General features: G+C 43.6%; 1 protein-coding gene across 1 annotated transcript in view; it reads right to left on the bottom strand.

Moving 5' to 3' along the window:
* The window catches only part of LOC115093750 (beta-1,4 N-acetylgalactosaminyltransferase 2-like), a 201,484-nt gene that overhangs the window by 114,274 nt on the left and 60,451 nt on the right, over positions 1 to 26,759 (bottom strand). Inside the window, exons 3-4 of the mRNA XM_029605955.1 lie at positions 13,945 to 14,082; positions 673 to 779 (exon numbers count right to left, since the gene is read on the bottom strand). Of these exons, the coding sequence (XP_029461815.1) occupies positions 673 to 779; positions 13,945 to 14,082 (245 nt within the window). The remainder of the gene's footprint in view (positions 1 to 672; positions 780 to 13,944; positions 14,083 to 26,759) is intronic.

The following is a 26,759-nucleotide window of genomic DNA, read 5'->3' as shown; positions in this document are numbered from 1 at the left end:
ATGGTGGTAGCTCCTGTGAAAACAGTAGGGGCAAAGGATGGCCAGTGTCAATTTCACTAATGGCAGCTGCTGGCCCGGGAGTGGGAGTTTGATCCTGGACCCCTTGGTAGACCACCAAGAGTTTTTGTTGAGTCCTGGGGGATCAGGAGTGTGGGTTAGGGTGGGTGGAAGGGTCCGCTGGTGGGGGTCCTCAATATTTTAATAAATGGGAAAGGTTAGGGCAGGTTCTGGAGGTTTTTTCCTAACTTGATTTTTTTGGTTCCCCTGCCCCCAAAATAAAATAGGAAAAACAACATGACATTTCGGTTTTTTCCTATCAATTCTTATTTTTAATTCCGAAATGCAACAAAACAGAACATATCGGTATTTCCTATTTTGTTGCAAACGAATGCCCACCCCTAGAAGCTAACGTTTATCTATGGCATAGATTGCTGACTTGCTCAACTATCCAAGACATGAATATATTCCATAGCAATAAAATAGTTCATTGTCAAGAACACAGCAATACTAGAACCAGAAGATTGAGGCAACAGCACTATTAGATAACCACCAAAAAACATATACATTATCATTCTGTCTGCAACTTAGCAATCTTAGGGTTCTATTTTCAGGAGAGAACATCCAGGACTTTGGTTTGGAACTGGAGTTCATGTTTGAGCAAAACAGTGATACCTGGGACCAAAATGGTGTGAAGGGGCTTTACTTCTACTCCATGGATAGGGTAACTCAGCGGGGAGTATGGCTCAGCTAGGAGCACCTTCTGATACTGAGACGCATACCTGCAGGAAAGCCAGAAAAGTCTCACATCAGGGAAAAAAGAATACAGAGAATGCTAAGAAGGTGGCTAAGGATAGATTTTCATATGCCATTATTCACTCAAAATTATGTAACTACAAAATATTAGATTTAAAACTCAAGAAAGAAGGTGCCCTATGTCATTCTTTCCCACCCTTCTGGAAACCATATTTGGGGGAGGGGGTGTTTCTCCATATCCTACTGGGGTGATCAAGGTATAATGAGGATGTTATTATAGGGATCCATTATCTTACCCACCCGGGGGGGTCTTCACCATTACTCTCTTCCCAGATAGGTTTATAACCCACCTAATACAAGGCTCTCCCAGAGGTTGAGAGGGGAAGCAGGGATAAAGCTGGATTATTGAAAAGAAAAAATCATCTGTCAGAGGATATTATTTAGTTTGCTTTATTGTCTAAAGATGTGGCTAGTAGAAGAGAGATGATAATTCAATAAACAATTTCACATTACATTTTAAATTTTATGTTTAATAATAAGTACTTGCTATAAAACTTAGTAACAGTACTCTATAGTTATAGTTAACTGAAACTCCTGAATTTTAAATACTATAACTTACATTTCTTATAGGACTAATTTTACAACATAGAGCACTGTGACCAGATAGATTTTTTTAGTAATACTTTCTCTTCATTTCTCAACCAACGTAATGTAAGAATAAACTGCTATTAATCAGTAAGGAATAGTAGCTTGAGTTCTAGTTAATGTTTGGGTACATGCCAGGTACTTGTGACTTGGATTGGCCACTGCTGGAAACAGGATAGACCCTTGGTCTGACCCTGTATGGCACATCTTATGTTTTTATGGTCTTATGTAGCTGTGAACTTCTTTCCCTGTTGTCATGTTGGTGGTCAAGGAATAAGGCTTCTGGATATCCAGTAAAGTGAAAGAAGTTCAGTAGATGGTAAAAGCCACATCGAATTTATACAGTAATAAATGTGACTTCAATTTTATCAATAAATAAAATTTTATTTTTAAAAAATCAGCTGGCAGGAAAAAGTTAAGTTATTCTCAAATTACTTTCAATACATAACTCTGCTGATAGATATGTAATCCTTCTTTGCAAAGTTCTCTGTCCCTCTCAATGAAACTTGATTGTAAAATAAGATCATGTCTCTTTAATTAGACTGTTTAACTATGATTAAAAGGCTGTTGTGAATGCCTACATGTGGATAACCACTTTTTGAAATGTGCACACCTTACTCTTTTTGTTAGACTGTAGTTTTTCTGATAGAACTATCTCTGCTTCTGTAATATCTCTATTGTAAATAGTTCCTTGCCTAGTCAATTTCCATATAAACCTGTTGGCACAGGGATCACCAGGATGCTTCTTAGGACATAAAACTTTCATGGGACCCTCTCCTAGTCTTCCCACCTGAAATCAGGGCTTTTTAAATTTTATTTTTATTTATTTTGCCTGTTTTTAAAGTTTTAATTCTTCTCCAGGCCAGGACCTGTTGAATGCTAACATCATCAGTGACATCAGCGGGATTAAGGCCTGCATGCTACAATTGCGCTGTGGGCTTTCCCAAGGCCCTTGACGTCTTTGGTCACCCTCCTGCAGTGTCACTTTAATTTTTTAATCCACTGCCCACCCCATCTTTGGTGGGAGCATTGATAGTGGTAGCTTCCCATGCCGCACTGCTTGCTTTTTCTGCAGCTTCTAAATTGCTGCAGGAGATCCTTTCATGTTCCTGCGACTCTGAGCAGCGTCATGGATCACAGCCATTCAGACCTTACTCTTCTAAGGCCCCTCCTGGCCACTGCAAGATTCTGGGGAACTTTCACATTATTCCCGCAGCATCTCTACCACCACAGCACACAGCTGCTGGAAAACAGTACCATGCTACCTGAACCAGGCCCATTGGAGCCCCATGAGAGGCCTTGCCACTTCCCCATGGCAGCTCCAGAATTTCATCCCTAATCATCTCCTAAATCCTGGGTCCACAAATTCCCTGACTGTATCAAAGTATCTCACAATGCCAGGGGCTAGAGACTCATACAGGAAATTATATTTGTTTCTATTTTATTTAACCCCTGACCACAATAAGATTCTTTCTTAAAAGTTATATCTATTTTCTTCTTGCAGAGATGTTACCCTTCTTCAAATTATGTGGGTTCAGAGAAGTATGAAAGTGTTTTTCTCCCTTTTATCCTAAGGAGTGGAATTAGCTCCGTCACTACAAGTAGAATAGCTGACTAGAACTGAGTGTTTGTGCAGAATATTGCTCACAAATTCAAAACCTGATTACTTAGGGCACCAACCTTCTGTGTCCCTGGTCTCTGTCCTGTTCTGGTATCCGATACTCTGTCTTTACAAACTCACTAAGAAAAACTTTATGACTCTCTCATGTCCATCTTTCGTAAGCTATAGTCAGTATGTAGCTTATTCACTGGATACCTAGGTGATTTTTGTGAAACTAAGTAAAAGAAAAGATATGTTTCCCTGCCTTTTTCTGTTATGTTCTTTGTTTATTCATTGGCTGTAATTCCCCAATTCATTACCTTTATTAAGGAAGTTTTTCTCTTTGGACAAAAAAATCCTTTTAGTCAGCCACTTATCGTTAATACAGATCTGTCACTGCTCCTTCTTATGCTGGCACTGCTGCTTCAGCATCAGTTTATTAGCATTCTACTAGCACAGAGAAAGGATTGAAATCTGCTGCAGGTAACAGGAAGTCACCTTTTTCTTATTCTAAGAAAGGAATGTTTTAACTTTAATCCCTTTCAAGTTAGCCAATTGATTTATCCTAAATTTGCCAAGTTTCACAACTTAATCACCCAAATAGTGACTTAAGGCTTTGGACAGCTGTCAGTGAGGGACAAATCTTTTAAAAGTGACTGTTAACTAAGTACAAAAAAATTAAACTATTACATTTTCACTTTTTTTTCTCTAAGCTTATTGGTATTTATTACAGTTCATAAACTTTTGTCAGTCACTTCATTTCCACATTTCTGCTTCAACAATACATTTTCTTTTTATCTTATTCTGAAAGAGAATTTGTTCTCAAATTAGTTAAAAAAAACTCACTCTTTCTTTCCTATCTGCTACATCATTTCAGAATGATTGGGTTTGGTCCCTCATCCAGTTGATAGAGAGAAAGAACAATCTCTTAATTTTTTTAAAAATAATCCTTTGGCATCACTACTACATATATGTGGTGCAGTAACAGTTAAATTAAATATGGGTGGATTTACACGTGACTCTCATACACAATAAACATCACAAATGAACTTAATGAGAGTCTATATTTATTCAACCAAATAACATAATTCAAATACCCACATTAACATTATAATTAATGTTTGGAACCATGCCACTCTACATTTAAAGGGAAACTTAAGACTTGGCTTTTCAAACAAGCTTTCCCCTAGAGCCAAGAACTCGAATAAAAGTCTTTTTCAAGCCCACAACGAGTTATTCAGATCTATTATTTTCTTCCTTTTTTCATTCAGAAATTTACACATGCTGACTTCAATGTAAAATCTTGTTTACTTAGTTCTTGTTCAATGTAAAACTTCTTGTTTATTCTGTTCTATGTAAACCGCTATTTGTAGCGATAGTTACTGTTCTTTGTGAACCGGGGTGATATGTATATTATACAGGAACCTCCAGTATATAAATTATTTAAATAAATAAATAAATAAAATGCCACACACAACACGTTCACACTACAATCATACCTTAAAAACATACTTCACACATGAAATCCACAGATTGGTACATATAAGTATATATTAAGGATGTGAATTGTTTTTGAACGATTAAAATTATCGTCCGATAATTTTAAAATCGTTCTAAACCGTTAGAGTACACGATACAATACAAATGCCCACAATTTATCGTCAGGAGCATTTATATTGTATCGTTAAATAGGGCACGGGAATTATTTGGTGGAGGGTGGGAAAACCGGCACACCAACGCAACCTCTAAACCCACCCCGACCTTTTACAACAAATTCCTTACACTCCCCCACCCTCCCGAACCCCCCCAAAATGTTAAATTACCTGGTGGTCCAGTGGGGGGGGGGGGGGGGGGGTCCCTGGTGCGATCTCCCGCTCTCGGGCCATCGGCGCCATTTTGGCTACCACTGATAAAAAGGCGCCGATGGCCCGAAAAAAAAAACCCACCCCGACCCTTTTCAAATTACCCCTTTGCTTCTCCCACCCTCCCGACCCCTCCAAAAACCTTTTAGATGTACCTGGTGGTCTAGCGGGGGGTCCAGGAGCCATCCCTTCAATCGTGCCGGTGCCGGTGCTGGAGGTTTCAAAATGGCGCCGATCGCCTTTGCCCTTACCTTGTCACAGGGCGCGACGTCGCTCCCTGTGACAAGGTAAGGGCAAAGGCGATCGGCACCATTTTGAAACCTCCAGCACCGGCACCGGCACGATTGAAGGGATGGCTCCTGGACCCCCCGCTAGACCACCAGGTACATCTAAAAGGTTTTTGGGGGGGTCGGGAGGGTGGGAGAAGCAAAGGGGTAATTTGAAAAGGGTCGGGGTGGGTTTTTTTTTTCGGCCAATCCCATTTGTCCATGGGATTGGCCAGAGCTGTATCTCACAACTGGGAACGAAGCTCTTCCACACATAATTTCAAATAAATAAATAAATAAATAGCATAAGTGTCCACAGGGTACTTTAAATGGTGGTGATAGAAATCAGTTCTACTTTGTAATTTTTAAGTCTGGTAGCCACAAAAAAGCTACAGTGCGTATATATATTAAGAAAAAGAAGAAGATCCTCTAAGAAAACTTTTAAATCTTCACTACTTTTCATTTTCCAATGGTAAGAGGAACAAATAACTCTCTTGAACTCCGAAAAGTAAGGCCAAAGGGCATTCCACCATGAGATTCAAGCTGCTTAAAATCATTTTAGCCATCATCTTAGAGTTCACAGAGCCATTTTAAGCCCTTCATAGGCCAATACTTTATCAGCTTTATGGCCTTAAACAAACTTTAAATTAATTAAAAGAAGAGTCATATATTTAACAAGCTTTGCTAGAATAAAACATTTCATTTGTTGTTTGTATAATAGAAGCCTTTTTGAAAAAAGCTCACACACAGCCTTATAAAAGCAAAACTCAAATCCCATCTATTTTTTAAGCCAGAACTTTATGTAAAATGGGACAGTCTGTTTTCTAAATACATAAAAATGCATCTCCGTCAAAAACAGGAAGCCTCTGGTTACCTTCAGTGGTGCACAGATATAGAAAACCAAAACCTGTATATATCTGATTTTTACAAAAAAGAAGGTGTGATTTTATGTCCAGACCAGGTTAGCATGAACCCCACAAAGCACCAAATTTCTAAGCTTTTTTTAAACTCTTTGTGGGGGAAGTTTAGCCAAAGAACAAATCTACCCATTACAAGTATTGTGAGAGATCCTGGTAATCTCTATAAGTATTTGTTTTCACCTAACTTTGAGGTTTCATCATGTGACTTTATTGCTAATGAAACAGCATGTGTGACAGGGAAGCACTCAAAAGACCGCAGCATGCTGTCAGGTAATACAAACATATTCATTGACTGTTTTACAACAGCTTATGCTTGTTTAGAACTGTATAATGTGCTTGACACTTTGCAAGAACGTTGTCTGTACCATGATACAGACTGTGGAATTTGTGAGTCGTGAGGGTGATAGTGTCCCCCTTGGGAAATTATTTAGGTGATCTGATGAGCAAAATACCTGCAGATGATCATATCACAAAGTTTGTATCGGCTGGGCCTAACTCAGAATTTTGTAAATAGTTTTTTCCATCTCATTTTATTTTTTTTTTTTTTTTATGTTAACCTATCTAACCACCCTCTGGACTCTTTATCCTTCCACTTCTTTCCCATCTTGTTCCTTCGCCGCCCTGTTTCATGTAACTTATTTTTCATTTTCTAAATCTTGTTATATTAACCCCATTATATGTAACCGATGTGATATGCAAATGAATGTTGGTATAAAAAAGTTTTAAAATAAATAAATATGGCTACAAACTGTCAAGTGGAAAGACCTATTTAAAAGTGAAAGGGATTACACTAAATACAGAAAACTGTAAAAAGATCAATTTCATTAGTTTGAAAGATCTCGTCTTTAACTATAAATCTGTGGCTGTGGACAAGAGTCCAAAAAAAGATATAGATACAACAAACAGGTATCATGACAAAGAAAAAGACCTGGACCATAGAGACTGGCTTACTTAAGAAAACACAAATGGATGTATGTAATAAAAGGGTGATAAATGATGGCTTTAACAGACTGCCTTTTGGATACTGAAGTTGTGGATGTGCGCTGGAGGCATCCATTTTCATGTATTTTAGCTGGACCGTCAAATAGCGGCAAAAGCTTTTGTTAAAAACTATTAGAACACGCAGATCGTGTGTTGACTGATATGCCTAACAAGATTGTGTGGTGCTATAGTTGCTGGCGGCCTTTGTATAAAGAAATGTTATGTAAATATCCTTTAATTATATTTATGGATTATTTGCCTGATACTTTTAATTACTTTCAATTGTTTCCAACCAATAAAGTAAACATGGTTATAGCAGATGATTTGATGGACGCTGCTTGTAAAAGTGGCAAAATCAAGAAAGCTTTTTACTCAGTACGTACATCACAGAAATCTGAGTATTGTATATATTGTACAAAATATTTTCTGTAAAGGCAAAACAAACAAAACTATAGTTTTAAATACCAAATATATGGTGCTCTTTAAGAATCCTAGAGATAAGCTGCAAATCGCTGTTTTAGCCTTTTTCCTGGCCTGCGCTCGCCGGTTCCCCACCCACCCACCCATAGGAGCAAAAAGGGGATGCCACGAAGAGACGGGGTCAGCAGGAGACAAGGGGGCAGGAAGGCGAAGTTACATCTCGACAATAAAGGAAGGATTTGTCGCAGCGGGGCAGAGGTACCTGAGTCGGTAGGTAGGGGGGGACCTCGAGGACACGGTCAGGACGGACCGGAAGTCCTCGGGAAAAGAAAGTGCGTGTATTCAGGCGTGGGCGGCCTGGAAGAATGGCCCCGTGGCTTTTGGCAGGCGGGGGGGCCGGTAAGATGGTGGCGGACTGGCTTAAACGGCGGACGCCGGTTTTGACGCCCGGAATGCACTAGGGTTGAGCGTACCAACGGCTCGGGTACCGGTAATGTAATTATGTTGATTCATGCTAATTAATGTTAATAAATGCTGCGGCCTTGTTTCACCAAACATTGAGTTTCTGTGTAATATGTAGGGCGGCGGCAGGAGGGGACACGGGGGGCGGGGGGACGGACACGGAAGTGCAGACTGCCAATGTTAAAAGCATAAACAGCTTGACACATACAAATAGTTGAATGTGTAATGATATCTTTTCAATAAAAATACTCTAAAAAAGATTGTGGACATTTTGTTCATTTTTCAAAAACCCTCAGAGAGTGATGCTTTTTTTTAGGATTAGTATAACATTCCTGGTATGGAACACACATCTGGGGGTTGTTGAACAGGCAGTGAAAAGATCTAGACATACATTGTTTTCTGTGTTATTTTTTTTCACAAATTGTTATACCATTTTGTCATTTTGTAATGGTTCTTCAGAATACAATTTTAAAATATTGTCAACAGACAACCCTTTACAGCGTTGATATAGGAAAACCACACAGTGATAACCATGGCTGTGGATAGTGGATGCTGTAATTGCCTATTGCAGTATAACACATCCTTACAATGTTTATTTAAAAAGTCCATAATACTGTTAGGGAAGAATAAACTTTCAGGTTGTTGCCAATAGGAGTCAAAAAAATTGCCTATGCCATTTTCAGTCACATAGGGCCTTATTTTCCTGCGCTACCTAAATCGGGGCGGAGTCAGCCCCAGAAGAGGAGGAGTCGGGGCGTCACCGGGGCCAACTCCGCGAAGACGCCATGGACAACGAAAAGGTAAGGGCCTTTTCACGTCCTACTTCGCGCTCAATAACTACACCTTCTATGGTGGCATTATTGGGTGCGAAACAGGCAGCAATCGCACCCAATAGCGATTGCTGCCGGACTGCAGGACTGTGATACTTTAGAAAATGAGGCCCATAGATTGCTAACCAGTTCTCTCCAGGAAGGCCATGGGGGTGAATATTTACTACTAAGCATGCAGGATTCCTTTCTATTTGTACATCTGACAGTCATTGGACAGTACATCTAAAAAAGATTTTGTAACATATGGGTCCTCCTTTAAAATACAGAAGATCTGTAATGTGTTCATTATCATAGATAATCAAAAAGAACGTTCTTTCTGCAGTTAATTAATAACTTAATAATGTAATGTTTAAAATTGAAGGGGTTTAAGTGTAATTACTGCTGAAAGCATCATTATCCATAAACCCCAATATGATAAATTTGGTTGAAAGAGGTTTTCCTGACTAGTTACAGGGCTCCGGCAGGTATGCTAATGACTTACCTAATAACATAGTAACATAGTAATGACGGCAGAAAAAGACCAAAATGGTCCATCCAATCTGCCCGGCAAGCTTCCCAAGGTAATAACTGCCGCTCCGTGCAGGTTACTCCCACACAGCGTATTTGGCATTAGCTTTCAGTAGAGCTTTTGCATGCCACAAACTCACTCCCAGGGACACTTTCACTCTCCTTACAAAGAGGACTGTGGATAAAATAAGGAGTTTGTAGTACTCATTGGCATAATCGCTCATTAAATAGAATGTATCTTTGTTCTGCGTTAGTTTAATTTTTACATTCTCACCATTTATGAGCAGGTTTTCTTGAAAAAAAAAACAGATCACTACGTAAATGGCCCATCAGCTCTACTTTATGGCAAGCTGCAGTAAAATATGCTCTTTCAGTAAAACTGCAATTACAGGGCCCCAAATCTCTCACTTGACTTCATGGTTTCTGGCTGTGTCTTTATAAAACAGACTGCTTGTAAACCGTATTTTGAGAGGTCCTTCACCATAATTGAGGGCTTTGTAAGGGTCGCAGTTGTTGCTCTGACTAATGAGGGGGTCTCCGAGAGTGACATCCAGCTGGCTAAAATAGAGGCCACCAGATAGTTCAAGAACGAGTGTTACTTTGACCCCTATGTCAAGATCCATCCCATTTTCTTTCACAATTTTACAGGTCAGGTACAGCAACGTGTTGTTTAAATCCAGGTAATCATTGCCATGATCTAAAGGGGCTGTTTCTAACAAGGCAAATAATGGTGAAATTTCCACATAAATACTTTTTTGATGCTGGTTTGAGTGGGAGCTAGTTGAAACAGATCCATTTCTGATTTCAAGCATTCTTCAGACCCCTGATGTGCAAATGACATAGTACTTTAGAATATATCTTGCTTCCTGGTGAAGAGGTTTCTTTTCTTAGAAATGCATTCAGTCTTCTGAGACTTGGTACATTTGGGCTTCTTTTTTTTTAAAGGTTCAGGAGGCCCCTGTTGATTGGTTCTCTTTCTTTTAACAGCTCTTCTAATCACCACTAATCCTGACCCTGACTGCACAGTGTTGTGAGTCATTTTATTCAGAACGGCAGTTGTGACATGGCGCATAACATCTTTGGTGATGTTTTTTTGCTGCACTTTTCACATGAGGTTTAACAATCTCAAAACTCCTTCACAAAAGCGGTTTTGCTTTTCTAAACAGGTTATGAAACACACCACCTATCCCCACACCATATATGACCGGAGCCCCATAAAACCCTGAAAGCCTGTGCTTGGCCTGTGCTGCATAATAATTTCTGTATGCACTGGGGTCACCATATTCTTTAACCACAACCATTTTAAAAAACAGCTTTCCGGGGTCACAGGTATAGCTTAAGGATCACCTTCCCATAACGAAATGAGATGTGTTGGTTCTGGTCTGTCTTTATTTCAAACCTTATGGTGTCAATGTGCTGCAGGTTCACAGGAACATACTGCACCTTATCATAAGTGAAGGTGATAAACTCATTCTTAACCCCTTTAGCAGTAACATAGTGAAGTAACTGCACAAACTGGTCTCCCACCAGCTGGTTCTCTAAAATATCTGTACACAGGTATAGGGTATTAAACCCACCTGTGATATCTGTTGGAAATAGCAAGCACCGTGTATTTGTTTTAGCTTCTAGCCCTAAAATGGTTGCTGAATCATCCTCTGTGGAAATTACTGCATTGTCCTCTGATATTATTTTGATTCTTTGGGTATTAGAGTCATAAATGATCCTTGGTGGTATGGGTTTAAAGAGACTATTTATATCATGATTCATTTGGTCCTCTAAACTTTGAATAGTTGCATAATGCCTTCTTCATATAACAAAGTGATGTGCCTTGCTTCCTTTTCCCATGGTGACAGTGTACTTATGATCTTCTTTAATAGTATTCCACATGTGCGGGTACTGTATTTCCACTAGCCCCACTTCCCATGGTCCCTGTAGGTCCAAAGGCCTAGCTAATTGTATCATGAAATTAGAACTAGAATTATTTTTTGGAAATATCCTCACAGAGGCGTTACTAAGGCAGCGTTATATAAAATCCCCCTTCATTCATTTTTCTTTTTTATGATACAAGGCCTTTTCAAATCTAACATCTTGAATCTTGTGCCTTTATCCAACTGTTAAATTTTTCAGGCCAACCCCGCCATTTCACAAAACACTGTTCTTTCCTCTCTCTCTTACCTTTAGAAACTTATCAATGTGGTATACTCTATCGTTTTGAGGGCTGACTTTCAGTAATTCTTCAAGATAAAAAGAACTTTGAATGGCTTCCTGATCATAATCTTGTATTTTGTACACTGTTTTCTGCCCCTTGTTTAAAACATCTGTTATTATAAATATATCATTGGTCCATATTTGTTCGTAACCTTTTTCAAATTTTCTTTTAGTTTTAACAGTCTAACATGATCCCCCTTTTTAAAAGAGAGCTCAGCAGGTTCATGTTTGCTGTATTGCCGTAGATTACTTTTTAGAACCGTAGAGAGTTCGAGGCTATTACATCGACGGGGCTGGCCTGTATTATTCTATGAAAGCTTTGGTTATAACTATTTACAAAATCCTTCAGCACATCTTCATATCAAAAAGTATTGTGCGATGTAAAGTATTGCCACATTTTGGATTTTAAGGTCCTGTTAAATCTCTCCACAACCACTGCTATAACATCATTGTTGGTCACAAAATGATGAATACCTCTGTTTTAACAAATTCTTCCCAGAGCTATTTAAAAACTCTTTACTCTTGTCTGTTTGTATTTTATTGGGAATACGGCCACCGTTAAATATTTTTTCAAATGCCTTTGCCACTTCACGGCCTGTCTTTGTTTTTAGGATAACAACCCATGTATTTTTTGACAAGATATCTATTAGGGATGTGAATCGTTTTTTGACGATTTAAAAAAATCATCAGATATTTTTTAAATCATCAAAAATTGTTAGAGTGTGCAAAACAATAGAAATTCCCCCGATTTATTATGAAAAATCGTTAATGGGGTTAGTGTCCACTAACGGGAGTTATTTGGGGGGAGGGCGGGAAAACCGGCACACCAAAACTCCTCCTAAACCCACCCGACCCTTTAAAACTAATCCCTTACCTTCTCCCACCCTCCCAAACCCCCCCAAAACCTTTTAGAAATACCTGGTGATCTACTGGGAGTCCCGGGAGCGATCTCCTGCTCTCGGGCCGTCGGCTGCCATTAATAAAAATGGCGCCGATGGCCAGATAAAAAAAACTCACCCCGACCCTTTACAAATGACCCCTTTGCTTCCCCCACCCCCCAAAACCTTTTACATGTACCTGGTGGTCTAGCGGGGGGGCTGGGATCCATCCCCTGCACTCATACCCTCGGTGCTGGTCTGGTTTCAAAATGGCGCCGATCGCCTTTGCCCTCACTATGTCACAGGGACCGACGGTCGGCCCCTGTGACATAGTGAGGGCAAAGGCGATCGGCGCCATTTTGCTTACTGGCAGCCGACGGCCCGAGTGAAGGAGATCGCTCTGGACTCCCGTTGGACCCCCAGGGACTTTTGGCAAGTCTTGGGGGACCCTCCTGACCCCCACAAGACTTGCCAAAAGTCCAGCGGGGGTCCGGGAGTGACCTCCTGCACTCCGGCTGTCGGATGCCAGTAAGAAAAATGGCGCCGATCGCCGTTGCCCTCACTATGTCACAGGGACCGACGGTTGGACCCCCGCTGGACTTTTGGCAAGTCTTGTGGTGGTCAGGAGGGTCCCCCAAGACATGCCAAAAGTCCCTGGGGGTCCAGCGGGGGTCCGGAAGCGATCTCCTTCATTCGGGCCATCGGCTGCCAGTAAGCAAAATGGTGCCGATAGCCTTTGCCCTTACTATGTCACAGGGGCTGCTTCAGTACCTGCCTGGTTCCTGCCTGCTTGCTACAGTACCTGCTTGGTTCCTGCTTGCTCGCTTCAGTACCTGCCTGGTTCCTGCTTGCTCGCTACAGTACCTGCTTGGTTCCTGCCTGCTTGCTATAGTACCCGCCTGGATCCTGCTTGCTTGCTTGCTACAGTTCCTGCCTAGTTCCAGTACCCGAGCCTTGCTACAGTTCCTGCCTGGTTCCAGTACCCGAGTCTTGCTACAGTTCCTGCCTGGTTCCAGTACCCGAGTCTTGCTACAGCGTGGTTCGCTGTCCTTGTCTGGTTCCAGTTCCCATCCAGTTCTCCAGTCTACTCGCCTAAGTCCCAGCGGCTGGGCCCCTATGGACTTCTCCCGGGGGGGGGGGGGGGGCTTCAGCTTCCAGGGGTGAAACCTCACCTAAGTCCCAGCGGCTGGGCTCCTACGGGCTCCTCCTGGGGGAGCACCAGCTTCCAGGGTGAAGAGCACCATCTACGTCTTGCCTGACATCTGCCTCCCGACCTGTGGATTGCTAGAGACACTGAACACCTTCTCCCAGTCTCTGAGAGGTCGGCCCAAGGGTCCACTAAACTGAGACTCCCACAACACTGGTTTCAAAAAAGGTTTGGATAAGTTCTTGGAGGAGAAGTCCATTAACGGCTATTAATCAAGTTTACTTAGTGAATAGCCACTGCTATTAATTGCATCAGTGGCATGGGATCTTATTAGTGTTTGGATAATTGCCATGTTCTTGTGGCCTGGTTTGGCCTCTGTTGGAAACAGGATGCTGGGCTTGATGGACCCTTGGTCTGACCCAGCATGGCAATGTCTTATGTTCTTATTCCAAGAAAATTATTTACCTTCTCTGAAAATGACTCAGTTCCATCTTTCTTCTTTTTTTGACAAGCTCAATCTCATCTGGGCTGAAATTATCTTGCAGCTGATAGGTCAGCATTCCTTTCACATTCTGACACATGCATGACTTATTCTGGAGCAGGCTGTAGAGAAAAAATAAACTATTAATTAAGCCCCATTCACAGGAATTCTTATTGCCTCCTCTAGTATGCAACTGGGAAGACATACAGTATATAATTAAAATGTTGTCCTCTGGTGCAGGAGTTCTCAACCTAGCCCTCAGGATCCACCAAGCCAGTCATGGCTACTATGCCCATGAAGCTCTCATCTATATACCTCTCTGTCTCCTTCAAGTCTGCCACTCTAGCTTCCAGAGATCAGATTTGTTCTCTGAGAGACAGGAGCTCTTTGCATTGGATGCAAACATACAACTTCTCACTGGTAGGTAAAAAATCATACACATGGCACTCGATGCAAAAGATAAGGAGGCCCCCCTCTTGCTGCTGGTCTGCTGCCTTCATCTCAGATTTGATCAGTTCCTAGTTACGTTTTAGGTTGCTATGGGAGTAGGAATGTGTCTAATTAGAGTCCTTTAAATGTATTAGTGTATTCATTATATATCTGGTAGTGGCCTACAAGGGAATGATCAAACTCTTCATAAGGTGTGGAGAATTCATGAAGTGAAGTTATAAGCTGATTTTTTTGTGTGTGTGCGTGAAAGTGGCACCTGCGTATACATTAAAAAATGAGCTAGGGGTGGGTGGGAGGGTTGGGAAAACAAACACACTAACTTGTTAATTAGCTGCTTCAATGACTTTAAAAAAAACCCCCAAAAACAACACACACTAACTTTTGTTTATTAGCTTCCTTTCTATTTAAAAAACAAACATTAACTTCTGTTTATAAGCTGTCTTACTGACTATTTAAAAAACAAACACACTTAATAATATACCCCAATAGTTTACTTCTCCCCAATACTTTAAAATATTTTTCCAAGCAGAACTTACTGATTCCTTTCAGCCACCTGTAAGGTGATCCTCTCCTTTCAGTGCTCCCATTGGATTCAAAATAAGCTTTCCTAGCTATAGTCAGCAAGATTTGAACCTGCACAGGGAAACCCCTAATGGATTTCTAATACATTGCCTTAACCATTCAGCCATGACTAAATCCTATATGATATTACCATTAAGGTTCCCTTACCTAGTAATGTTTCTTTAGTCACAGTACCTAAGAACTCAATAGTTACTGTAGGGGGTGTGTCTTATACTACCTAGAACCAGACCCAATTTCCACAGAAGTAGAAATCTGATATGTTTTGGGGCCATGAAATCAACTTTAATGAAAACCTGGTATATCATTTAGGCTATAAAGAATCTCACACTTAACTGACTGAAGACCAAGACACGTAGAAATAGCTGATTACAGTTATAATTCCAGAGATGAAGATATTTTACAAACTGTATAAAGTTTTATGCCTTACCTGCTTTAGCCATGGTGATCGTAGCCCACTTGCTATTTTCAATTACCCTGTTTATCATGATAAGGACCTTAATGAGACACATATGGGAAAGATCTCGCCATAAAGCTATACTCTTGCGAAACCTCCCACAGCCCCCATCTCTGGAACCATATGAGGTACCAGATAATCAGTGATAAATTTTTCTCACTTTTCTGACTTGGAAAAGGAGGGTTGCAGACACACTCTATCTCAAGTCTGAGATGAGATCTCTACCTCATATTTCTACAGCATGCAGCACGTGAGAACTACATTATTTCCTTATTTCTTATCACCCATATATATTTCCTATTACTATTATTCATTTATTTTTCTTCATTATACCTTTTACCTTTCCTCATCATAATGATTATTTTATTCCTTATTACTAAATCTATTACCTTATTACATTACTCCCATGCTATTATTACTATTATGATTCTTTATAAGTACTATGATTAATATTATTGTTGCATTATTCCTACCTCATGTTGATGATTTCATCATTGATGGTCATATATGTCATACAGCTGAAGCCTGCATAGTAGCAGATAGTTAGGCTTAAGTGAGATAAGCTCTATTGCTGGCTCATCTTACTTAAGAAGAGGAAAATGTAGGGAGATATCACTGTTTAACACAGAAGCACATATATAAATTATATTAGCTATGTATAAGCCAAATTCTATCAGGCCCCAGATGCTGTTACAGCAAGAGAAGGAAGTTTATCCAGTTGAATTTTAAACTGTATTGCATTTCATCAGTAGAATCAAGAGGCCTTGTCTTGATACACTGAAGGATACCTTATCAGATGTACCTGTTTGTAAGTTCCTGTGCAAATAAAGAAACCAGACAGAAGAGATATGACTTAAACCTAAGCAGGAGTCATAGTTCGATCAAAGAAGAGTGCAGAAGGTTTTGAAAACCCCCATCCTTGTAAGGAAGAGGGGGGAAGCCTGAGACAATGCTGACACTCTGTCATACAGCTTGGCATACAAATGTGGCAGTTCTCCCCTTGAAGGAATGGGAGGGGGAAAATGACCTACAATGTGGCAGGACCCTCCGGAAGTAATGGAGAGGGGGAAAAGACCTGCAATGTAGCAAAAGACCCTCCACCCACCACAAGGTTATACATGAGCTTATGCATATTTATTAGCTGGGAAATATTAGACAGGGGGGCAAGGAAGAAAAAATGAAGGAAGAATGGACCCCCTGGGAGAGCCCTGAAAGAAAGGAAAAAAGAAGGGACCCCGTAGGAGAGTGACCCTGAAACCAAAAGGGAGCAGGGAAGCAAGCAATGGACCTCCAGAGGAAGAGGAGGCACAAACCCGGGGTGAAAACCCAGAGAGTGAGAACCTGTGCTGAGGTGTCCCTGGAAGCAAAAGGGGGCCAGAGGCAAACCAGTCCTCCCTTCTATTGAGAAGAGAGAAGAATAGATGTAGCCAGTTGATTGGAGATAGGAGACTCCAGCTTAGGTGTGGAAAGTGACATGGAGTCATAGACGAGGAAGGGTGAGAACCAGCCCAGACATCCAGCAAGCACCAGAGCCAAAAGCTAGCCTCCTTTCTGTACAGCCTGCATGCTCTGCCAGCACCAATCCAAGGAAGCAAGCCTTTCCCCTGCCCACATTCTTCAGCTCTCCAGCCAGAACCTGCTCCAGAGGTGAACAGAGGTATTGCCTGAAAGTTGGAATCAGGGGTAAGTTTGCCATAAGTAATGATACCTTTAGCAGGCTAAAGTTTATGGCATGTTTTGTTACCACCCATGATCCAGAATTTTCTGTAGGGAAAACTGGTGCTTAGTGGCCAGGATGTTAAAGATAGGAGCTGTTGTTATTTTCTAAATGCTATGTCCTGCCAAATCTGATAAATAAAAGTCTATTTCTGAGGAGAATACACATGATCTTTTCCCTGACATAGGATCGCAAATAAGATGGGAGGGCAGCTCGCAGTGTCTTGTAGTAGATAGATCCCTGAACCCCTAAACCTGTTTATAATTGTGTCAGAAGTAGGAGGAGTGAAGACCCCCATGTTTATGGGGACGTATTAGGAGGCATCAGGCTGAGTTAGACCCCAATGTTGTTTATGGGACTGTGTCAGAAGGCAACAGGATGTGACAGACTCCTGTGTTGTTGATAGGGACATATCAAGAGGCAGCAGGATGTGACAGACCCCAGTGTTGTTGATGGGGACGTGTTGTGAGGTAACAGGATCTGACAAGAAAATGGCACTGGTCAGCCATTAAATGTCACCAGTGTATGTCACAATATGGAACCAGTCTCAGGGCCAGCCTGCAACATTTGAATTATAGAGAAGCTAGGGGCAAGAGGCGATTGGGCATATCTCATATCCTCCTAGAACGATAGTCCCCTATGGACGGGGTAATTGGAAGCTGGTGTGGTTCCCATCTCCAAGACTTTGTTTTGGGAGGGAGAGAGAATGCACAGAGTAGGGGATTGGAGGCCCAGAAGGCCTCATAAAAGTCTCAGGGCTTCAAAAGGGATATTTTTTTTCTATTTGTTTTAAACTTTCAAAATGAAATGGAAGAAACAATGAAATTTTGTTGTTTTTTCTTTCATTTTGTTTTGAAAACATTATGAAATGAAATAGGAAATGTTGTTTATTGTCCATCGGGGAACTTATTTATATTTTCTGACCCTGTCCATCTAGATGCATTTTTGTAGACACATCTTTTGTGACTAATTAATTAGTTTTGGGGTGCTTTGGAGTTGGAGTATTAATTGTACTAGGCATTGTCAAAGTCTCCTTGTATTTGGTTTTAAATTTTTCCTCCATTTTTTTCTTTCTTGTCCTCGGTTTATTATGGGGTCTTGAAATGTGCTATATGCTTCCAGTGTTACTTAGGTAATAACACTGGATACATACTTCTAAACTGCACAGTACACTTCCAGCATTATTACCGAGGTGCGATTTGAATGGTAACTGGGTGAATGGGAGGATGCCTGGCTGGGGGGGGTGGGGGGGGGGGTGTTCAGTGAATGTTTGGGGGGGCAGAAGGGATAAAGCTAATATTTTTTAGCCAAGAGGAGGAGGACTGGAGGCCCAGGATGGCAGCACTCATCTTCTTGCACTTTAGTGTACTTTTTAAAGATTGGGGACCATTTTTTTGGTGATCAGAGGAGAGGGGGAGTTGAGACAGGTGATGAGAGAGTGAGCATCGGATCAGGAGGCCCACAACTTGGTGCCTTTTTTAAAGGTAGGCTACTTAGACAGATATCTCTGAAGATATCCAGCCACATGAGGCCAGATAACTTTAGGTCTAACTGACCATATTCAACCAATGGCTTGTTAGTGTTATATGAGTGTTATATGAGGCCAGATAACTTTAAATAAGTCTATTCAGTGGGACATTTAACCTGCTGAATATACTGGACAAGTTATCCAGCTAACTTTAGCCAGATAATTTATCCATTAAACAACTTACAGAATATTGGCCTCAAAGTTATCAAATTAAAAACATTAGATTTTAAAGGACATCAAATAATTTAAAACCCCTTAAATTGAGAGACCTACCTACTCCATCATCAGCTTTAAAACTTTATCAACTTAATAAAATTAAGATGCTGACAGAAGTTTAGCAACGAGTTGGGGGCTATCTAGTCTTTTGCATCGAATGCCACATGTATGATTATCTACCTATTGGTGAATTGTTTTGTGTGTACCTGGTGGAAAGAGCTCCTGGCTCTCATACAGGCCAATACAATAAGAAGTGCAGGAAAATGGGCACTTCGTGTTGAGTGCTCGCTCTCCCAACGCATGCCCAGCCACCTCTCATGGGTGTGCGATACTATATTTAAATGATGGGTCACGCTAAAAAGGAGGCACTAGGGACAATAGTGCATCCCTAGTGACTCCTTATTAGCAGAAACCCAGGAGAGGTGGCTGTCAGTGGGTTCAGAAAACAGACACTTATTTTTACGAGCATCAGTTTTCTGAACTCGCCGGCACATTTAAAAAAAACCATTTTTTTAACATATTTGATTCCTTTGACTTAATATCGCTAGGATATTAAGTCAGAGGGTGTACAGAAAAGCAGTATTTTCTGCTTTTCTGTACACTTTTGTGAACTGCGTAGGGGTGAATAAATAGTAGCCTCATCAGCATGCATTTCCCATTCTGGGAAAGGGGGAACCTATTCTGATGGGATGGGTTCCATTTTAACCAGAGTGGAAACAGGCTATTGGCACTAACCTTTAAAAATGAAATAGAGCAGTTTTTAAATTAGATGATGAGGGAAAGCCAACTGTCACTCAGAAGTACATGGTTTGTAATGATGTATCTGTTAGCGTCGTCGGCCGCGGCACGCCATGACCGGGATCGGGTGTCATGGCCGCAGGCCGTGGCGGGACGAGACCAAGGTCAGGCCGGCAGTTGCAGGGCAAATAACTCACCTGGGGCACCAGGTGTTGTGCAAGCCTCCGGAGGACTGCAGGCAGTCCCTTGGTTCTCCTGGCGACGGCTTCCGCGGTTTGGCTCGGCTGCTGGGTTCCTCGGTTGAGTCGGCTCCTCCCCCTCTGTCTCTCTAGAGCTGTGCGCGCGGATGAGCTGTATTCTTAAAGGAGCCATGATAGGAAATAGTCATGGCTCCTCCTGAGACTCCTCCCCTGACATCCTTTCTGACTCCTGTTAAAGCCCTATAGTTAAACAGTTGATAATGTATGTTTAACCCTTGGTTCATTGTAAACCGATCTGATATGACTCTTGTCATGAAGGTCGGTATATAAAAGAATTAAATAAATAAATAAATAAATAAATAAATAAATAAATCCTGTATTTAAGGCAAGGTCTGATACTCAGACCTTGCCTTGGTATCGAGGTTCCTGGCTGAGTTTGTTCCTGAGCTCCCTGTTCTTGGTTCTTCATCCTGCTCTGCTTCCCTGCTCTGTGAATTTATTCTTGGCTTCTGACTTCTGGACCGGCGTGCGTGTTTCCCTGGCTTGATCCTGATATGGCTTCGGACCCTTCTCCTGATTGCTCCTGGACTGGCTCTGGATCCTTCTCCTGTTTTGATCTTGGACTGGACTTTGACTCCTCTTGTGTACCGAACCCTCGGATCAGTTTTTGGACTATTCTGTGACTCCATCCTCTGAGGCGCCAGACGTCTGGAACCCACGATCTGCAGGAGGCGCCTGCATCCAGATCTTTTTTCAGTCTTCAAAGGAGTCTCCTAAAGTCCCAGCGGCCGGATTCCTACGGGCTTCTCCTGGGGGGATCTCGAGCTTCCAGGGTGAAGTATTTGTGCAACAACTACAGCCTGCGGCCTTTCCCTTCGACGGTAGAGACCTAAGGGGATTGCGTCCCTTTCAGGTGACACTGACTCTACCTCGGAACAGGGGTCTACCTTCAGGTTCATAATAGAATACCAAGGCCATGGGCCTGGCGGAGACCTCAGCTCGACAAGCCATTCCAGGACTAGCCCAGAAGGTCATGGAACAACAACGTATAGTGCAGTCCATGGCATCTTCATTGGAACGACTCAACGCACGTCTTGATTCAATGGCAGCTGCTCAGGCCATTTCTCCACCAGTGCCATTGGTGATGCCGAGCAATACCCGGTCCACTATTCTGCTACCCATCCCTCCACGTTACGCAGGTGATCCTCGCCTGTGCCAGGGATTCCTCGACCAGTACAGCATGCACTTTCAGCTTCAAGCCTCTCTGTTCCCGGATGACCTTACTAAGACTACATATATCCTGTCTCTGATAGAAGGTAAAGCCCTGGCTTGGGCTTCTCCCTTTTGGTGATGGCCGGATCCAGTCCTACAAGATCTTCAGAAATTTTTGGAATTGTTCCAAGTCGTATTTGACGACTCAGGGAAACAGGTGGTCGCTGGCTCCAAGCTTCTGCAACTTCGGCAAGGAAGTCGACCTCTGGCGGATTATACCATTGAATTTAGAACACTGGCATCCGAACTCCACTGGGAGGAGAATTGTCTATGATCTATATATTTAGAGGGCCTATCATCCAGAATAAAGGACGAGATGGCAGCCCGAGAGTTACCGCAATCATTGGACTCTATTGTGGACTTGGTAACCTGGATCGATTGGCGACTGCAAGAAGGAGCTCGCGAGGGAGCTAATACGAGAAGGTCCACAACGGTTATCCCCCTCTCGTTCGGTTGCTTCCGCTCCACGAACAATACCCACTACTGAAGGGCCTGTTGAAGAACCTATGCAATTGGGACGTTGTCCCCTCTCTCCAGAGGAATGGCAAAGACACCGCCGAGCGGGCCTCTGTATGTATTGTGGAGGAGCGGGTCATCTCATAGCAAGTTGCCCAACACGTCCGGGAAACTCCCAAGCCTAGGCTTCTGTGGGGGAGTAACCCTAGGCATCACTTCTCCGGCTCCCCCACTCACTCTACAGGTCTCCTTGGTTCTTGGAGGTCTCCGATTTTCTACACTGGCTTTAGTAGATTCAGGGGCAGGAGGGAACTTCATCCTCCAAGATATAGTGGAACAGCTACACATTCCTCTTCGCCTTTGCCCTAGGCCATTGATCATATCTTCTATCCATGGAGATCCTCTGCCGGGGAGGATAACTCACTAAACTGTTACTCTGGTTTGTCACATTGCTCCCAGTCATTCGGAACAGATATCATTTTACGTCATTCAGAGAGCCATACATCCTGTGGTTTTGGGCATCCCCTGGTTACAATGTCATAACCCTCAGTTCGACTGGACGTCATTAAAACTTCTTCACTGGAGTTCCGCCTGTCAAGAAACCTGCCTGAAAGGAACTACTCCAGCTGACAGTTATATCTGTACTACTCTTCTTGAAGTTTTACCAGCTCAGTATGGTCAATTTGCTGACGTCTTCTCCAAAACAGCTGCTGATACCTTGCCTCCACATCGGGAGTTTGATTGTGCCATTAATTTGGTTCCGGGGGCATCTCCTCCTCGAGGTAGGGTCTACCCATTATCCGCCTCGGAGACCCAAGCTATGACAAAATACATTCAAGAGAATCTACAGAAGGGGTTCATTCGACGATCTACGTCTCCAGCCGAAGCCAGTTTCTTCTTCGTGGGGAAAAAAGATGGGACTCTGTGTCCATGTATCGATTTCCGTGCTCGCGCCTCTCTACTCCTCTTCTAGGGCCAGCCAGGTGTGGCCCCCTGCTGGCCCTTCCCTGGGCGTTGTTATCATCAGCCCTACTAAAGGGCTCAGCTTTCAGTCTGTCTTTGCCTTCGCAAGGAGTTGGTCACTCCTAGGACTTTACCATCCTTGCTCCAGGAGTTGTCCGTGTTCCAGCCTTCTGCAAGGTCCAGTGTTACTTGTTCTCTGTCGGAGCTCCTCGTCCTGTCCTGATGTTTCCCTGCTGTTCCAGTCCTGATGTCTGCTTGAGGTACCAGCCCTGATGTTTGCCTGTTCCTGTTCCTGCCCTTGGCCTGTCTTCCAATCCGGTACCCGTGTTCCAGTTCAGATGATGCTAACCTTACCTTTGGCTGCCAGTGTGTAGCAAACCCTGCTTTAGGCTGCCGGTGTGCAGCAACCCTTGCCTTTGGCTGCCAGTGTGCAGCAACCCTGCTATAGGCTGCCAGGAGTGCAACAACCTGCTTCTACCCTGTTCTTGAATCTCCTGAAAGCTAGCACCTCGTTCCTGTGTCTTCGAGATGTCCTGGTGCCTTGCGGCAAGCCATGTCGTGTTCCGTGACCAGCCCCATGGGCGGGCTGAGTAGGGCGCTTCATGATGCAAGCCATGCACCTCGTTCCTGAGTCTTTGAGAAAGCCTTACCCTGTTCCTGAATCTTCTGAAAGCTAGCACCTCGTTCCTGTGTCTTCAAGATGTCCTGGTGCCTCGCGGCAAGCCATGTCGTGGTCCGTGACCAGCCCCAAGGGCAGGCTGTGTGGGGCGCTCCATGTTGTCAGTCTCGTACCTCGCCCTTGAGTCTCCTGTATGCATCATACCTCGTTCCTGACTCCACGTCTCTTCCTCCAGTACCTCATTCCTGAGTCTACATCAGCACGTCCAGTACCTTGTCTCTGAGTCCACGTCTGCACTTCCAGTACCTGTGCCTGAGTCTAAGTCTGCACTTCCAGTACCTTGTCTCTGAGTCCACGTCTGCACTTCCAGTACCTGTGCCTGAGTCTATGTCTGCACTTCCAGTACCTTGTCTCTGAGTCCACGTTTGCACTCCCAGTACCCGTGCCTGAGTCTACGTCTGCACTTCCAGTACCTCGTTTCTGAGTCTCGTCTGCATCCATGTTCCAGTCTTCACTGCCCTGGCCTCCATCCGGCCTGCCGCTTCGTGCCGTACCCTGCGGCAGGTCCGAAAGGGTTGGGAATGGTCGGAGGACTGTTCACAAGACCAACATAGCGTTGTTGGGTCTTCCGAAGCGTGCAGGCCAGGAGGAGGGCCTGTCTTCCAGTCTTCACTCCAGCTTGCTTCCATCCAGCCCATGCTCGGGCATGCCACGCCTCCCACGCGTCGAGCTGCGGTCCAAGGGCACACACATCTCCCAGGAGTGGGATCGCTCTCCTAGCGCTCCCCAACAGCCCGGGTATTTTCTAAATTAGATCTCAGAGGAGCATATAACCTAATCAGGATTCGTGAAGGTGATGAATGGAAAACGGCTTTTAATACTAGAGATGGCCATTATGAATATCTCGTTATGCCATTCGGATTGACCAGTGCCCCTGCAGTTTTTCAACACCTCATTAATGAAATCTTTCAAGATCTACTTTATGTCTGTGTAGTGGTCTATTTGGACGAAATTCTAATATTTTCTTCCAATTTTCAGTCACACCGGCAACATGTCATTCAGGTTTTACGCCTAAGAGAAAAGAGACTGTATATATACCCGTTCCTGGGGTAAATTATCTCTAAGCAGGGTTTTCAAATGGACCCCTCCAAGTTGAAATGCATAAAAGAATGGCCCCAGCCTAATGGATTACGTGTGCTTCAACGCTTTCTTGTATTTGCGAATTATTATCGTAGTTTTATTCAGAACTTTTCTAAATTAGTAGCACCTCTCACTGCTCTGACTCGTAAGGGAGCAAACATCAAGGCTTGGCCCATAGAGGCTGAAGAAGCTTTCCAGGCACTTAAGAACTCTTTCCTACAACAACCATGTCTTCAACATCCCGATCCCAAACTTCCATTTATTGTTGAAGTGGATGCATCAGTAGAGGGAGTTGGAGCCGTCCTAAGTAAAACCAATACATCGTGAACATCTCATCCTTGCTCGTACTTCTCCAACAGACTATATAGTAGAACTTCCACCATCTGAAGGCAACACTGTGATATGGGTAGGGTAGATCGCTTTTCAAAAATGGCCCACTTCATCCCACTCCCCTCCCTCCCATCTGCTCCACGGCTGGCTCAATTATTCATGTTTCACATTTTCCGCCTTCACGGACTACCTCAGCACATCACCTCTGACCAGGGTCCTCAGTTCACGGCTAGATACTGGCTCAACCTCTGCAAGAAATTCCGGATTTCTCTGGACTTTACTACGGCGTTCCATCCTCAGGCTAATGGTCAGGCAGAGCGTACAAACCATACATTGAAACAGTTTCTACGGCTTTACGTCAACTCACGACAGGATGATTGGGTGTGACTTCTTTCCTGGGCTGAATTCTCCCACAATTCGCAAGCTGGCACCTCTATGGGGGCATCTCCTTTTCAGATTGTCTTTGGTCGTCAGCCCAGGCCACCCTTGCCGGTACCATTGCCCGTCCCGTCACCGGCACCTCAGCTAACGGCTACACAGCTGAAACAGCTTTGGGTCCATACTCAACAGATGTTACGTAAAGCAGCTCACTCCACAAAGAAATTTGCTGACCAACATCGACGACGGGATCCCCAGTTCCATCCAGGGGAAAAGGTGTGGCTCAGCACCCGGCACTTCCGATTGAGAGTTCCTTCTATGAGATTGGCTCCTCGCTACATTGGACCATTTTCGGTGCTGCGACAATTAGGTCCTGTGACCTGCCACATTGAGAATTCACAACTCATTCCATGTGTCCCTTCTGAAGCCGTTGGTCCTCAAGTGGCCTACCCGGAAACCTCCCGAAGTAGTGCACCATAGAGCAGTTGACGAAACCATATATCAAGTACGTGACATTCTGGATGTCCGGAGACGGGGCACCAAACATCCTGGTAAACCCAAGCCTTCTAGGGGGAGGCCTAAAGGGGGGGTACTGTTAGCGCCGTTGGCCGCTGCATGCCACGACCGGGACCGGGTGTCATGGCCGCTGGCTGTGGCAGGACGAGACCAGGGTCAGGCCGGCGGTTGCAGGGCAAATAACTCACCCGGGGCACCAGGTGTTGTGCGAACCTCCGGAGGACTGCAGGCAGTCCCTTGGTTCTCCTGGCGACGGCTTCTGCGGTCTGGCTCGGCTGCTGGGTTCCTCGGTCGAGTTGGCTCCTCCCTCTCTGTCTCTCTAGAGCCGCGCGCGCGGCTGAGCTGTATTCTTTTTTTTAATTATTATTTATTTATTAGTTTTTCAAAACTATTACAAAGTAAGAATCAACTTTGAGCTGTATTCTTAAAGGAGCCATGACAGGAAATAGTCATGTCTCCTCCTGAGACTCCTCCCCTGACATCCTGTATTTAAGGCAAGGTCTGACACTAAGACCTTGCCTTGGTATCGAGGTTCCTGGCTGAGTTTGTTCCTGAGCTCCCTGTTCTTGCTTCTTCATCCCACGCTGCTTCCCTGCTTTGTGGATTGATTCTTGGCTTCTGACTTCTGGACCGGCGTGCGTGTTTCCCTGGCTTGATCCTGATGGCTCTGGACCCTTCTCCTGTTTTGATCTTGGACTGGACTTCAACCCCTCTTGTGTACCAAACCCTCGGACTGGCTTTTGGACTATTCTGCGACTCCGTCCTCTGACTACTATGACCTGCTGGAGGTGCCAGCCATCTGGAACCCACGACCTGCAGGAGGCGCCTGCATCCAGACCTTTCTTCAGTCTTCAAAGGAGTCTCCTAAAGTCCCAGTGGCCGGATCCCTATGGGCTTCTCCTGGGGGGATCTCGAGCTTCCAGAGTGAAGTCTTCATGCAACAACTACAGCCTGCGGCCTTGCCCTTCGATGATAGAGACCTAAGGGGATTGCGTCCCTTTCAGGTGGCACTGACTCTACCTCGGAACAGGGGTCCACCTTCAGGCACATAACAGTATCTTTGAAGGATACTAACAAAACAGGTAAGTTAGGGCATCCCAATAGAGAGGCTGCAATAAACGCTAAATTAAGCCAGGTACCTTTAAGTAAAGAGCAGACAGAGCAGTAAGATTCCAAATTATCTGTCAACTACTAAATAGGTTGTTCGTATAAAAAAAATGTACTTTGAAGTATCTGCATA

The sequence above is a fragment of the Rhinatrema bivittatum genome, chromosome 6, assembly GCF_901001135.1.
Source record: "Rhinatrema bivittatum chromosome 6, aRhiBiv1.1, whole genome shotgun sequence".
NCBI lineage: Eukaryota > Metazoa > Chordata > Amphibia > Gymnophiona > Rhinatrematidae > Rhinatrema > Rhinatrema bivittatum.
Note: the sequence above shows the minus strand (reverse complement) of the source record. Positions and strands in the feature narration are given on the sequence as shown.